General features: G+C 36.5%; 2 protein-coding genes across 2 annotated transcripts; one reads left to right on the top strand and one right to left on the bottom strand.

Annotated features, from left to right (window-relative positions):
* Window positions 1-3,463: 3,463 nt before the first annotated feature.
* Window positions 3,464-6,851, top strand: LOC135651646 (histone deacetylase HDT2-like). Its single transcript, XM_065171903.1, has 10 exons — window positions 3,464-3,592; window positions 4,534-4,604; window positions 4,686-4,902; window positions 5,034-5,048; window positions 5,137-5,187; window positions 5,444-5,640; window positions 5,908-5,994; window positions 6,132-6,237; window positions 6,339-6,477; window positions 6,554-6,851. Exons 1-10 carry the CDS (start codon window positions 3,580-3,582, stop codon window positions 6,615-6,617), a joined length of 960 nt encoding a protein of 319 aa, XP_065027975.1. The 5' UTR covers window positions 3,464-3,579; the 3' UTR covers window positions 6,618-6,851.
* A 628-nt stretch (window positions 6,852-7,479) lies between these two features.
* On the bottom strand, window positions 7,480-15,256 carry LOC135651647 (alpha-soluble NSF attachment protein-like). Its single transcript, XM_065171904.1, has 9 exons — window positions 15,053-15,256; window positions 13,630-13,679; window positions 13,460-13,532; window positions 11,290-11,369; window positions 10,685-10,836; window positions 9,522-9,681; window positions 9,389-9,436; window positions 8,583-8,663; window positions 7,480-7,782 (listed from the first exon to the last, which is right to left on the bottom strand). Exons 1-9 carry the CDS (start codon window positions 15,195-15,197, stop codon window positions 7,702-7,704), a joined length of 870 nt encoding a protein of 289 aa, XP_065027976.1. The 5' UTR covers window positions 15,198-15,256; the 3' UTR covers window positions 7,480-7,701.
* Between the last annotated feature and the right edge of the window lie 260 nt (window positions 15,257-15,516).

Below are 15,516 nucleotides of genomic sequence, written 5' to 3'. Positions count from 1 at the left end.
TTGCACCTCGTCTAGTCGCCAGTTAACGAGGCGCAGCTGGGCTCGCATGGCCTCTGTCGAGTCCATAGACAGCACCTCAGGGGCCAGACGGATCGTCGGATCCTCCGTTCCTTGATTCCCGGGTCGGGCCAACCGGCTTCGAGGCGACATGGGGGGCTCGAGGAGTGGCGCGTGAACCCGGGTGATGGGCTCCTGCTGTTGTAGGGGTTGGGTCATATGTGGGGGCATTGAATGAAAAACGAGCGGAATGATGGCTTGGATCACGCCCATCAAGGCTCGAACTTGGTGAGCGAGGTCGTGAAAGGCCTCGGGCGAGACGGGCGACGGGCCGGCGGGGGCGCCGTCGGGTGGCGACAAACCCAGGTCGTTGAACAACCGCCAATAGCGCTCCGACGTTGTGGCGGGATGCTCGTCTCGGGTTCCGTCGCGCGGGGGGTGTTCCTCTGGAGTGCTGACCGGGTGCAACCTGACGGTCGCGGGTTCGTCAGAGTGGGTTTGCTGATCGCTCGACATTCAGATCGGGCCCTCCTTCTAGCGCCAATTTGTTGGGGTAAACAACTTTTTTAAACGTGGCCTCGGGGCCGTCGCGGCTGGTTCGGGGGGTCCGAATGGCGGGGATCAGGCGCTGCGTCCCTCGGGATCTTGCGGCGGCCGATTGCGAGGGTCTGGTTGGAAGAAAGCCTTTGCCGCGGTGCCGGGTGGAGGCGACTTCGGTCGAGTACCTGCACACAGGTCGGGTCGGCGGCTCGGCCCGACCCCTCTGACGATCAAGTCAGTGATATGGAGTGGAGTTTTAGATGAAGAAGTGCTTCTGTGTGCTTGTCCATGTCCCCCTTCGTTTGGAGCCCAAGGGTATTTATAGGTGAGTTTGATGTTACCTGATGTGCCATCCTGCCGGAGCAGGACTGTACCTCTGATGGCGTCTATCATTGCCGTTGGTGTTGCGTGGAGGGCCGAGCTGCCGTAGGGTATGGGCGAGCTGTGGTCGACGCCTTCCCCTGCCTCGGCCGGTCGTGCGGGGTCAGACGGTGAGGTCGTCTGGGTACGGTCGACGTGGGTGCACATTAAATCGGTGTTAATACTCGCTCCCTGGGGCAGTGTGCCGTCCAGGGGTGACTGACGTCATAGTGCACCTCATCGCCATTTTTGTCCCTATCAGATTAAGTAAGACCCCCTCCTCACTCATCGCAATAATCCTATTACGTGTGTTCATTTGGATTTATCTCTTTGGAGTGAATCGTTGAACTTTCATTGGAACAGTCACTCGATTAAACGCATGTATTTATGTGGAGGTAATAAATAGATTGATATGATGAATATTTCGAAATAATCATAACTCGATGTGCAGAGCTCAATCCATTGTATCCATAATGTCAAGCTAAGACGATGATTTTTTGGAATATTGTGGAATTTTAGTTCTTACTTTTAATCTCTCACTGATTTTTATGGAATTTCAATTGAAGTCGAGCGATCTCATCAGGCATAAAGTGAGACGTTCATTTCAAAAGTAATATCATGAAAGAAATATTCGTCCCATTTGAGATCTAATTATCAAAGACATTATTATGACTTTGAATAAACATGACATATCTCTTGCAAATGATAAATATAGATTTCAAGAACATTAAAATACAAAAAATATTATATTTGATTATTTCCACCATCATTGGGAATTATAATATATATTTGTTAATGTGTCTCCTCTCACAGTCAAATACAATGAACTAAGAAGATTAATAAATGAAGTGTATAAATAAAATTTAATTTATATACATTATGTTAAACTCAAACAATAAGTACATAAGACTTTGGCCCAAATATGGTGAAACAGAGAGATAGGGTTGATCTGACGGCTGCTATATGTGTGGGGAAAGGTCTGAGGGGAATAGGCGGATGTCTGTCGGGATTAGACAACCCCAATTGTTTGATTTCGATTATATCTCAGAAACTGATGCTTCTTTTATGATGCAGGATGATAAGGCTGGCAGTGGGATAGATATATCATTAAGATTTAAGGACAATTCGACCGTTTGGTTGGTGTTAACAATTTGTTGCTATCAGAATACTCCCTATCAGAATTTATGAGGCAGATTCAATGGTAATACCTAAATGTCTGTCCCTCCAAATGAGTGTTTGAATGGCGATAGATCTCCGAATCATCAAAATTTCGATCACAAGTGATGCAAATTTCGTATGTCAATATGTTAGTTAACGGAAATATTGCAGTTTGATGTTCGATATATATATATATATATATATATATATATATATATATATATATATATATATATATATATATATATATATATATATATTAGTTTATAAAAAGAAACTCTAGTAATGAGTACGTCTAATATTTTATTTTTATCAAGGGGCATCTTCTTTTTCAAAAATCTCAATAATATCCTTAAATCAAGTTCTAAGCTAGCAAGATTCGTAAGTCAATTCGATTTGAGTCAAGCTTATTCGTATCGGATTCATTCAGATAAATTCAAGTTGGTTAAGACTCTTACATTCAACTTATACTCAAGTTATAATCGAATTATACTCATTCATATACTTATTAAAATATATATTAATTTTTATATAAATTTATTCTAAATTCATCGTAAAATAAAAAGATAGTATAATTTTTTTGTTTAAATCATAGTTTAGTAGAAATCTCAAAGTTTCGATAATTAATTAATCTAAAAACACCTAAAAAATAATTTTAAAATAAGTTAGAAAATCGAGTTTAACTTATTTCATTTTCTGAGTGTAACTAAGTGAATATTGAAAATAGAAAATATAGGATTTTGTTATTAGTTTTATGATTAATTTATGACAATTTTAATATATTTGACGAATGAGTGTAACTTGAATATATTTCTAATGTAATTTTTTTAGATAATTTAGGATAAAATCATATAAATAATAATATATTTTTAAGATACCTTGATTTTTTTATGAATTTATGATAATTTTATATAATTATATATATATATGTATATATATATACATTTATGTATATATATGTATATATATATATATATACATATATATGTATATATGTATATATATATATGTATATATATATGTATATGTATATATATGTATATATATATATACATATATATATATGTATATGTATATATACATATATGTATATGTATATGTATATATATATATATATATGTATATGTATATGTATATATATATATATATATATTTATATATATATGTATATGTATATGTATATATATATATATATATATATATATATATATATATATATATATATATATATATATATATATATATATATATATATATATATATATATATATATATATATATATATATATATATATATATATATATATATATATATAGCCGTTGTTATTTGAGTGAAATTTTGTATACGCCCCTCAGCGATGGAGCAAGCAACGGTGGAGATCGGCGATCCGAAGTCTCCAAGGGATCCCTGGTGGCTTTAAATTGCCTCTCTGAGCACAAAACCCTAATCCCCCACTAAGCTCGCCATTTTCTCCTCGCGCTCCTTTCCGACCCCTTCCCTCCCGGCATTCCATTCCCTCCGCTATGGAGTTCTGGGGTAATGTTCTTCTGTCCCTTTGCTTGTTTACCATCCCTCTCCTCTTCTTTCTATTTGACTCTGGGTAGGAGGTTGGACATCTGCCCTCCGATCATTCTGTCCTTTTGGCTCTTGATGACCCTACAGTTAATTATAATGTCTGTGAGTGTCTTGGTTTTTCGCCAATAGGTTGAATGCAACACCGTAAATGTTGCAGCTGCTATTATGGAGATTGTGATTTAGCGTTCTTTTTCTTCTTAGTTTAGCTCATATTGTTGTGTCTCAAATCATGCGCTTGTGTATCACTGGTGGTTTCATAAGCTGTTCTGGAACGTACTATATCACTGTTCCACTTTATCACACCCATTATGCGGCAGTACGGTGTCAAAAATCTTTCTTTTACATTCTTACAGTTTCTTTTCTGTTTTCTTCTTCAAGTGTACTTGAAACAGAGGCTTCTCGTGTGCTTTATGCATGTAAATTTTGGCGGTAGACTTTGATGAGTTATAAAATAATTTAAAATGGAACATGGTGTTTTGGGCAAACGGAACGTGTCTGAGAAAAATTATATTTAGAATAAGTATGCTATGAGTCTGGTGTTACAATAATGATAATCTATAGTGAACTCATATTTCCTGAATTTACTAGATATCAAAATAAGTATTCTGGGTGATATATCGCACATAAATTGAGGTAATTGCTACCTGCGGTATCAGTAAAATCCTAAAAAGAAGAAGGTTAATGAAAAGTGCTTGTTGACATTTTTAAGGTTTTATGTTCTTTGAGTTATTTTTAGTTTTTCCAAGTATTTGTGCAAGTCATAGCTTGCTTTTTATCCAGCCAAGATTCTATCTTGGCTAAGTTACATTAAGTTCCTCTTCCCTCAAAATTCCTTACCTTATTTGTTTTGTTTGTCACCCATAGTAGTGTTTTCATCAATCAATTTTGCTGCAAATTTTCAGGTCTGGAAATTAAGCCTGAAGAGACTGTCAAGGTTGATCCTGGAGAGGACAAATATTTGCATCTTTCTCAGGTTTTACTTCGCCGCGTACTGCTCAAAGTGTTTCTTCATATTGAAAAATGATTATATTAATGTCCATCTATTACCATGCAGGCTTCTTTAGGGGAGACTAAGAAGGGAAATGAGAACATACTGGTCTATGTGAAATTTAACAACCAAAAGCTTGTACTTGGAACACTCTCTGCAGAGAAATGTGCTCAAATTCAATATGATTTAGTATTTGAGAAAGAATTTGAGCTATCTCACAGCTCAAACAATGCAAGTGTCTACTTATGTGGCTATAAAACTGCTGCACTTGAGGCAGACGAATATCCTTTTGATCTTCCCGTAGGAAGCTAATTTACGTACTAATTCAGTTTAATATTCATGTCTTGCACTACATAACAGATATTTGCTACTTTTGATTTCCTTGACTAAGTTTTTCTTTTTGGGGGTCTACATTTCCTGATTTTGATGGTACATCTTGTTGTTGTCTCTTATTAAATATTTTGTTCTCATTCTGTTTCTCTCCTAACAAAAATGTTTGCTACTGTTTGAATTCCAGAGAGTGACTCGGATGCTGATGAAGATATTCAACTTGACCAGAAGACTAATGGTGTGATTCTGAGTACACTTGTTGGTTTCTCGATACCAAGTCAATTTATGTTCCTTGTGTTCTTGATGGTTTACCCTGTCAATTGTCTGGGTTATTATTGCAATTAACAAATGATGTGTGTTACTTCAATTTATAACTAAATTTTGTATTTGTTCATAAAGTTAAATCAGTTTAACTTGTAATTTTGGAGAATTTACTATGTTATAGTGGACTTTAGGTGGTTTTCTTATGTGATACTGTTTTCCATATTTTTCAGGCAAGTCTATTGTGAAGGTTGAACAGACCAAATCTACAGAGGGAAAGCCAAAAGTTCCTCAAGCAAATGCCCCTGCTTCCAAGGCAAAACCTAAAATAGAGGAACTGAAGAAGGCAGATAAGCAAAAGCCGAATAAGGATGATGATGAAGATGTTGATGGTGAAGAGTCTGACGAAGATGAATCTGATGATGATGAGGTCTGTGCAATGTCTGTCAAATATGTTATTTTCTTGTTTGATAAGTTGTTTACATCCTCAGTATTTCAGTGCCCCTTTTGTTGTCTGTTCTGTTTGTTTGGTCTCATACTAATTTATGTGCTTAGCATCTTTCTAGCAATTGTCAAGCGATGAAAGGTTTTCATCAAGTTTTATGTTAGGTCACTTAATGAGCATGTTTTGACAATGTGGTAGCTGTTATTGATACATCTGTTTTATTTTGTTTTCTTTGCTAAATACTTCTTTCAGGATATGGTTGAACCGGAAGATGATAGCGAAGATGAGGACGAGGATGAAGTTGAAAGCTCTGATGAAGATGAAGCTCCTGTAAAAATGGTAAACAGATTGTTTACATATTTATTCAGACACCAGTTGTTTGGGTGGAACTATTCTGTTTTGTAATATTCAGTCATCAGTTGTTTTGATAAACTCATATTATAAGATAATTGCCATTGCCATTGCCATCTCTGCAGGCTGAACCTCCTAATAAAAGGCCAGCTGGTTCTGCTTTAAAAACTCCTGTTTCGGAGAAGAAAGCAAAGTTAATATCCCCAAGGAAAGGAGAGAGTCAGAAAAAGGGTAATGACTTGCATGTAAACTTGATTCATTATTAAATAAATATACATTGTTTTATGTTGGTTTAAACTATGATGCATATGAGACCAACAATAAACTCACAGGTGGTGCTGCTAAGAAAGATGGCCATTCTGCTACCCCTATTCCGGCAAAACAGAGTGGAAAAACTCCTGCTAAGAATGACAAGTCTAAACAGCAAACCCCAAAATCTGCAGGCTCAGTCAATTGCAAGTCATGTGGCAAGTATGTATGCAGTTCCCCCACCATTTCCATACTCATATATGAATCAGTTCATGAACCAAACAAACAATTTTTGTAGGAACTTCAACTCTGACAATGCTCTTCAATCTCATACAAAAGCAAAGCACAGTGCTGGCAAATGAGACACCAATATTTAGGAAAGTGGTGGGGCTTCTCGGATGGACCATTGGAAGTGATGAACCCACTCGGGGTGTTACGAGTTTTGTAGAAGTGGTGGGGCTTCTCGGATGTCACTATGAATGTTGGGTTAATAGCTTACAGTTTCCAAGTTTGCAGTTACGTTATTTTGTGTGTGTGGTGTAATCAGTTACCATTTTTTTAAAGTGCTTATTGGAGGATTCTGCAGTTTTTTCTGAGGATAGGACACCACTGAATCGACGAAAAATTATCGAGTCTCCTCAATTTCACGATTTGCGCTGAGATGGATGATTTTTGGATGATGTCCCTCATTTTTTGTTTTCTATAAATATCCTAAATGTTTTTCATTGTTTTTTATTATCTATTATTTTGACTTAATCATCTGTGTATCATTAAATTTTTTTAATACCCTAAATGTATCTCATTATCATGTCACTTTTGATATCGTCTATCGTTTTGACTCCATCATCATTTATGACCTTATGTCATCGTTTATCGTTCCAACTATGTTGATGACAACCACAAAGAACATTTAGGATGGGGACACCAAATGAATCCCCTCCCTCTGACGTCTATTGCTTCGACCCCATAATCATTAACAACTTCATCTCCTTTATCACCTGTTAATGCCTGCATAACAAATGCACCTTTATCACCTGAAAACCTCAACCCAATGAGGCATGTAGGATAAGGTTGTACCTCCGAGAGTTCGGTGGGATTTATTCTGCTATCATGGAGTTTCTCATGTTAACCTCAACACGCCCAGATCATCTTCTACCTGTGACAACGAGGCACCTTTGCCAGAAAGAAATCATAATTTCCGCAACTGGAATGAGAATAACACAGTTCAAACTGAAATCAGATGCTCGCTCTTAGTGAACTGTTGTGATGTGTAGCCACCTCCCGTGGATACGATGGAGAAAACCATAGTATTTCCAAGTACAACATAGCGAACCCAAAAGCATCACAAGTCCTCAGATCCTTGCATCCAATCTTCACACACAAACCATGGCCACCAAGAAATCACCAAATACAGACGAAAACATGAACAGTGATTACAAGTGGGCCTTAGGTGAGATCATCGTCTTCCTCCTCCTTTGCTTTAATTGCATTCTTCACTCTCAGCAGAAGTGTGGTTTTCCATGGATCCTATAGCCAATGGAGATGGAATCAACACAAAATATTAGACCAAATACAAGACTATTTTGTGCGTTATGCTGCCTTCATACTGAGTCAGGTAAATGAAGTCATGGTGAAATTATGCGCCACTTATTTTAGCCTCGTATAAGAAGGCAAAACTTATCATAGCCTTATATAATGATTCTATAATTGGTAGAGGAACCTGCGTTCCAGTGACCGATTAAAATCCAGTTTTGACATACATGGGCTAATCCGTGCCTCAACTTGCATAACAAAAGATGTTTGAGATCTTGACATACAAAGTAGTCTACAAAGAGGAAGAAATTAATTTTGATATCAGCACTAGTTTTTGATTTTTTTTTAAACAGCCTAAACTGCAGGATATGTGGTGAGAAAAGTGTTTTCTTTTTTCTTTGGTTCAAATTAAGAGTTCTGATAAGATGGAGAATCAAATGACAATTATGTTCAAATGTCAGGACTGTTCGGTGATTCAATTATGAGCAATTCATTATGGTTGAATATAGACCAACTGGCGAGAGTTATAAGAACTGATTCCATTCTAAAAATAGGAAACCAATGCAAGACAAATCTAAACAGTGTCATAATTACTAACTTGACATGCATGTTGTTTGGGCATGTAATTGGGAAGATTTTATATTATAATCCGATCACATTGTATCTCATCAATTTTGGTCTGAATTAAATTTTATTAAAAGAAAAAACTTAGATTGATCAGATATTGTGAATAAACTTTCATGCATGCATGCATAAGTGCACCACAAATGATTAATATTAGATAATAGACTTACCAGCCGAGTCATGCTATCATATTCTTGGAGGGCATTAGTAAATTTCACAACATCTCCCTCATCCATTGAATCAGCTAAATCCTGCCATCAGAGTACTAATCTTATGAGACATGTTCTTAATGAAACATGTTAGATGATCCAGTTCACAGTTCATACATTTCAAGAAGAAGAAAGTAAAGTAACCTTTCTGCATTCAAAAATACACGAAAGCATGCATATATATAGTCAAATCATGAAAGACATGTTGCGCAAAGAAAGAGAAAGAGGAAGAAATTAAATAGTTAATAAGAATTTAGCTGAGATATCAAAACTACATTACAGAAAATGATGAACTTAATTCTTGATTTCAACTTCAAGGACCTATTACATATGCATGCAATTCGAATGCATATCTACTACCAATCAATTTGTCAAGTTCAAAAATTATTGGTCCATAGACACTTAAGTTGTTAAAGAATAGATTGAAAAGTTTAATCAAGAAAACAAAAGCTAATAGTATACTATATTATTTCTTTAAATCTTCATTAGTCTTCTATAGTATCTTTATGCCTAGAAACGCAAAAACCATATGCTTCAACATCCTTGACTACTTAAACTTCCTATATTTCACTTTTCATTTTAAAGTCCAAATTTGTTGAATTTGAAACTTGAGCTTTCAGAAAGTCACAACAAATTCCAAGTTGAATCAGAGCAAGTCATCTTGCAAACAAGATTCAGAGAAAGCTGATCGATGCAGCATAGTGAGGTAATCAGTAAATGAGAATTCAACCCAAATACCACCAGAAAGACAAGATAAAGTGTCTTACAGCTAAAAGCTTGTATTCACGTGTGCCTGAAAAAGTAGGATCGAGTTCCTGGACAAGCAAGTAAAATCCAGTTAATTTTGTTATATAAGTTTCAGGAAAAAAAATTCAACCACCAACCAAGAGACGGACAAACCTGATATCGCTCTAATGCATTTGTCACCGCAACAACGTCATTTTTGCATAACTGACATATGCCAGCATTAAGGAGTAACCCCTTAACACCATACTTAAGAAGAGTGTTATTTATTGAATGGCGTGCTATTGCTTCATATATTTCAATGGCTTTTGGGTATCTGCAAAAAAGTTACTGTGTCAAAATTTCAATGCACACAACTGTAATATAGTTAAAAGATCTTGAAAACTGGATGCATAAATCCTTAAATCTAATTGGACATTGGGATGCTTAAATCAGAAGTATATAATTACTTGAAGCTAGTTGTTGGATATGTTGATAGTTTGCAATAATATAGATTATATGAACCACAAATGTCCTCTTAAAGGAAAATAAATCTTAAAGATCAGCATCTTTAAGAAATCAAATTTCCTAAATAAAAGTTAATTTCATATGATGAGAGTATCAAAATCACAACAAGGTGTAATTTTTCACTGAATCCAAATTCCTTGTTACTGGCACAAAAGGGTCCTCAAAACTGATATATAGTGCAAAGTGCCATATATCAAGGTGTCGTAGCACTAGGAAGAAGTAGCAAATAAAGGCATATAATTACCCTGGACATATAGAATAAACTAGTTCAGGTGAGTCTAACTAAACAGTGTAGGTAACTAAAATTTGAATTGGTCAAGATTCCAAGACCATCAGTAACATTTTGAGTGCTGCAGAATTGTCTACACAGCAAACTCAAATTCATTGACAAATGAACATGACAAATAATAAGAAAAAAGATATAATGAGACAACCCATGTCACATGTATGACAAATTGATGGGATAGGGGCATTGGTTATATCAATAGAACAATTACATCAAATCAAGAAGTATAACTAAGCCTTGTTAATTTAGAAGCAAGATGAATATGAACATATACTTTGACATTGCAGCCATGCTCCTACCATGTACTGAATGCAAAAAAAGCTTGAAAGCAAATCTCTTTTATGTCTAGGTGGTCGACTCAAAACTAGAATCTTCTACTTAAATGCTGATAAGATACATTAGCAAACGTCATAGTTCACAAAAGAAAGTCAAAAAAATGATATTTATGGATAGTCGTTTGACTTGCTCTTTATGTTAATCAGAAAGAGTAAAGAAAAATTTAAACACAGACAACTTGCTATCTTACTGTTCCAACTGAGCCGCAAATTGTGCAACTTTTTGCTTGCATTGGTTTGCAGAAGTAGTCACTTCCTCACTTTGAAAAAGGTCAGCAGCCTGCTCAAAGTAGTCCATGGCCTTCTCTAAATTCTGTTCTTGCTCATTTAATTCACCAAGTTCCTGAATGACATGGATTCCCCAGCAAGAAAAATCAAATATATAAAACATATCTTTTTATATGTGCATGTTATCAACAATAACAACAAGAAGCTGTAATGTCTCAATTATTTGAGGTCAGCAAGGTGAATCTTTTTATATATGCATGTTATCATTGACTTAAATCATGAACGTACAGTCACCATCATGGACCTCAAGTGCTAAACCCTTCTTTATGGTGCTACTCCCTTCCAAGCACACATTAGAAATGGGTTTCATGCTGTACAGAGGGTAAGCTGTTGGCTTGGCATAGAGCCTATGCTAGCCAGGATGTATCATGCCAGCATGTTAGCAGCAAAACCCAAATCACAAAATTTAAACCCTTGGTTAGCATATCTACTGATATACACATGTTTCACCAAATTGAATAATTATAATTTACTACCATAAAGTTTTTTAAAAAAGGCAGTTCATCACCTTGCAGTATCTTGCAGCCATATTTAATCTACCAATCTCCAAGAAAAGTTTCACAGCCTGACTTAATGACTGTGAAGCATCTGCAAAAAAGAAATGGAACATGTACCCAAGGTCAGAAAAGGGCAAAGGAATGGTGCAAAAATGATTACCTAATATATGCTATTTCAATATAGATCGGTAAAACTAGTGGAACAAGAAGTCCCATGATGTTCCCAGAAAAAGGTCATTCATGTATGGTTCCTGAATTCTTGGATCTAAATCTTACATACGTAAAACATCAAATAGCATCAACCATTACCAATATTATAATCATTGCATTACAAATATAAAGCACTAGTTAGGTCTAGACAAGGATAAAGGCGTCAATAGAAACTAAGAGCCTTAGAGATGAAAAACAGTTAAGGTGTTAACCTGACATGGTTGACTGTGTTTAGGTTGATCCTAACCAAAAGTTATTCTCATACTAGTCCTGAACCAGATGGGACCAGGGAAGAGAGAGCAGGAGGACAACTTATAAGAAAATAGAGGCAGATAAAAGGTAGAGTCACTTTATAATGCAGCCCTATCACCCAACTAGTTATCCTCACTCCTCTTTTCACCAGGTCTTGAACACAGCATTGAGAGAGCACCAGATCTCTGTTTAAAAGGTTGGAAATGAATACACCAAATAAAGGGTATTCTAACCCTAAAACCACCCTTTATTCTTAAATCAGTCATTCATCAAATAAAGATGAGAGATTTTATCCATTTTTTTAATCAATAGGAAATTTTGGTTGCCATCACCCAGCTCTCCTATTATACCGTAGAAGGACAATGCTAAAAGCTAGCTGTCTGTTCATAAGCCAACAAATGCAACTTGACCACTAGCTAACCACCTACCGCAGCTAAGCTTTAGAACTAAGATTGATCAACAACTTCCAAGTGATATGCTAGGCCATACTAGGGTGGTCATTAACTAGCTAAAAGAGGATCATCAGTAGAATTTGACCATGGGTGGAATTAGTGGTGGAGCATGTGACTTGGATGGCCACAGAGAGGTTTAAACAGGATCAAACTCATTAACACCAAATCATACCTGAATAATGTTGTGTTAAGCCCATATGAAAGTTGACAAGATCCAATCTAACTACATGATGACTATTTCGAATGTCATCTAGGCCAAATCCAATTAAATAGGGTCAAAACATATTAGTTCCTAGGCAATTGGATTTGAATAGACACACCAAGTTAAAATTGATTAGATTCGATTTAAACATGGACCTCAGTATAAACAGTGTCACCTGCGCTCTCATATCCAGGTCTAAGTTCCCATATCACTGCATATACCCACATCAATGAGTATCAGACCTGCTGTACCAAGCATCCTACTTATAGATGGATTTGGTGGGTGATTCCAAGGAATACAAGGACTTAGATTTAAGCTCATGAAATTAGTCCATGCCTTCCATAAGCAATCAAGTTGACAGTTGACACCTATTCATTGCGAAACAAAAAATAAATAACGAAGATGATACGTGTAATTTATTCAGGCAACATGGTAAGATGATGATTGTCATATTGACAGTACCCAGTGTTATAATAGATGCATAGTCATCAAAACGAACTCATGCATCCATGTGTGGGCTAAACACTTAAGCACATGATCTGAATTCCTACTTTCTAAGACTTTCTTGGTTGAAGATTTTGAAGGCTGTCATAAGCTTTCATTATTAGTGTCACTGTATTTACTTCTTATCTCCTTGTAGAAAAAACACACGTACACATTAGAATCCATTTCACATGTCAATCATGCAAGATTGCTGACTAAATTAAAATTGGCCTAGGGTCAACAATCATAGTATTGAATCAGATTGACACTATTGTGATTGTCTAAAAGAAACATAAATAAAAGAAGGCTTTATACAGGAATCAAGGAAAAGGTCCTGCAAATTTTCCTCTCTCCCACAACCTCATCTCTCCTATCACTAGCTGCACCCTGTCCTGTAAGACACAGGGAGAAAGAAAGAGAGAGACAGAGAAAGAGGGAGAGAAGAATGATGAGAACCATTTTCCCTTTCCTCCCTAAAAAAAAAAAATCATCCATAGAAAGCGAGTGTCAAAAAACCCATTACAGCAGTCAGGGAATTACAGAAGAAGATTTTTGATAAGCTTTCCTCTCATGAGAAAATACCTTGAACGGAGATTTTCTTATAGCAATTTGCTGCATCTACATAAGCTGAGGCAGCTTCATGCTTGCTATCTAACTGCATTATGAAATCAGAATGAACAACATAATAAACATGTAAAGTGATGATATGTCAAAGTCAAACTACTCAAAACCAAAACCAACAAGATAGATACCTTTAAATGACAGTTAGCAAGTTTGATGTACACTGAACCAGCTCTATCCCCTGCAATACCAGTGTAAGACATGTCAATTAAGAAGCGTGACGTTCCCAGAATTTCTGACATGATAGCTCATAAACTCACATAACAGCTATGCTAAATAATTAAACTTAAGTTGAAACGACAAAAAAAGTGATTAAAGGTTTAGCAAGACAAAGACCAGCAATGGTATCTGGGAGTGAGGTCAGACAAATCTGATCGATCAGACGGAATAAAGGGATAAGACTTTTTAAAAAATGGGAAAATTAAGAATAACAAAGAAAAATCAACGGAAGAGGGATCCAGATTGATCTACTATAGTCATGATCTAAATAAATCTATAGTCATGATCCAAATTGTTCCACAACAGAAAAATCAACTAAATATAATCAAATTTAATTGATTCAGGCTTACTCTAACTAATTTTGACCAGTACTTGAACAGTCCAATGATGAGGATAATCCCTAACCAAGATGATGTGATCCAAGAGGTCCGGCTCATCTAACCTGATGTAAGTTTGACCAATTTAGATTTTATTTTTGATTTCATAAAGTTGTATTACTTAATTAATACAGATAGTCTTGGTTCGATTTAATTGAATTAATCTTTATATGTGAAAAGTTATGATCTGAAGTGAGACTGTAGCTTGTAAAAGTTTAGGTGTTTGCTTAATTAGGTCAGTGTTTGATCAGTACTTTTATTTTTTGTATTTTATTGAATTCAAACCAAAAAAAAAAACCTAGCTTGGTAGACCGTAATAACTATTTTGCAAATGCGAATTTTAGACTAGTAATTGTTTAATGGAAAAAAACTGTTGAATTGTTCTTTGGCCAGACAGCTCTCTCCTCCCCCTTCATCTCTCTAATTCCCACTCTCTCGGTCCTTTTCTCCTTTCTTCTTTGCATTTCCTTCTTGTTCCTCTACATCTTCCTTTTATCTCTTTCTAATCTGCTGGACAACCCTGCAGTCGACCAATCACACAGAGTCGAAATATTTCTATTCCCGGACTTTTTAAGTCCATTATACGACAATTTTGGACTTCCCCATACTGAAAACAGATCGGATCTGATTAATTGCACAACTACAGCAACTTTCAGCCAATCTTCCTCATATCTACAGCTAGAAGGATCAACAATACAGCAACTACATCATCGAACAATTACTTTGCAGCAGCCGTGTCCTCACCTACGAGCCCCAATCTACTCGGATCTTCCGATGCTAAGATATCAGGATCAAACAGGACGATGAAATGGCATCCAATGACTAACTCATGAAAGTGGTGATACCGATCGGGAGATTCAGCAACAGATCCTCAAAGACCATCATGGAAACACCGATCGGGAGCCTAAATGAACCGCGATCAGTACCGGGAAAAGAGAAGAAGGAAGAAGAAGCATACAGTTCTTGGCAAGCTTGAAGCAATTGGCGGCCTTGTCGAACAACTCAGCCGCATCATCGTACTTGGATCCGAAGATCCCCCAGCCGGCAAGCTTCTTTTCCGCCTTCTTCTCGAACTCCTCGCCCTTCGCCGTCTGATCCGCCATCCCCCTTTTCCGGCTGTGACGGCACTACGAAACCCTTTTCCTCCTTTTTTGTTTTTTTGCTTTTTTCTCGCCCGGGGACGGTATTTATGGGGAGGTGAAATGATACAGAAACCCACGGACAACTCTTACGCGTACGGCTTACGCGAACGTCTATAACCACTCGAATGATGTCCAATTCGCGATTTGGACCGTTCTCAAACTCAGAGTAACGGACCCCACCTCAGTATTCAATCTATTCTATTCTGTAATTAAAATAAAGACGATTTCCCTCAAATAATCTCTTTTTTTTCCTCAAAAAACGTTCTATCTTAGTTTTTTT

Source organism: Musa acuminata, chromosome BXJ3-10, assembly GCF_036884655.1.
Source record: "Musa acuminata AAA Group cultivar baxijiao chromosome BXJ3-10, Cavendish_Baxijiao_AAA, whole genome shotgun sequence".
Lineage (NCBI taxonomy): Eukaryota > Viridiplantae > Streptophyta > Magnoliopsida > Zingiberales > Musaceae > Musa > Musa acuminata.
The sequence above is the reverse complement of the archived record's forward strand: the minus strand, read 5'-3'. Positions and strand labels throughout refer to the sequence as shown.

Bases quoted from the DNA above. Each gene is read 5' to 3' on its own strand.
- LOC135651646 (XM_065171903.1), top strand. The intron at 5,188-5,443 runs GTGTGATTCTGA...CATATTTTTCAG, and splicing joins ACTTGACCAGAAGACTAATG to GCAAGTCTATTGTGAAGGTT. The intron at 5,641-5,907 runs GTCTGTGCAATG...TACTTCTTTCAG, and splicing joins ATGAATCTGATGATGATGAG to GATATGGTTGAACCGGAAGA.
- LOC135651647 (XM_065171904.1), bottom strand. From the start codon at position 15,197: ATGGCGGATCAGACGGCGAAGGGCGAGGAGTTCGAGAAGAAGGCGGAA. The intron at 10,837-11,289 runs GTGATGAACTGC...CATGTCATTCAG, and splicing joins TGGCTGCAAGATACTGCAAG to GAACTTGGTGAATTAAATGA. The intron at 9,437-9,521 runs GTTTGTCCGTCT...TTGCTTGTCCAG, and splicing joins ATGCATTAGAGCGATATCAG to GAACTCGATCCTACTTTTTC.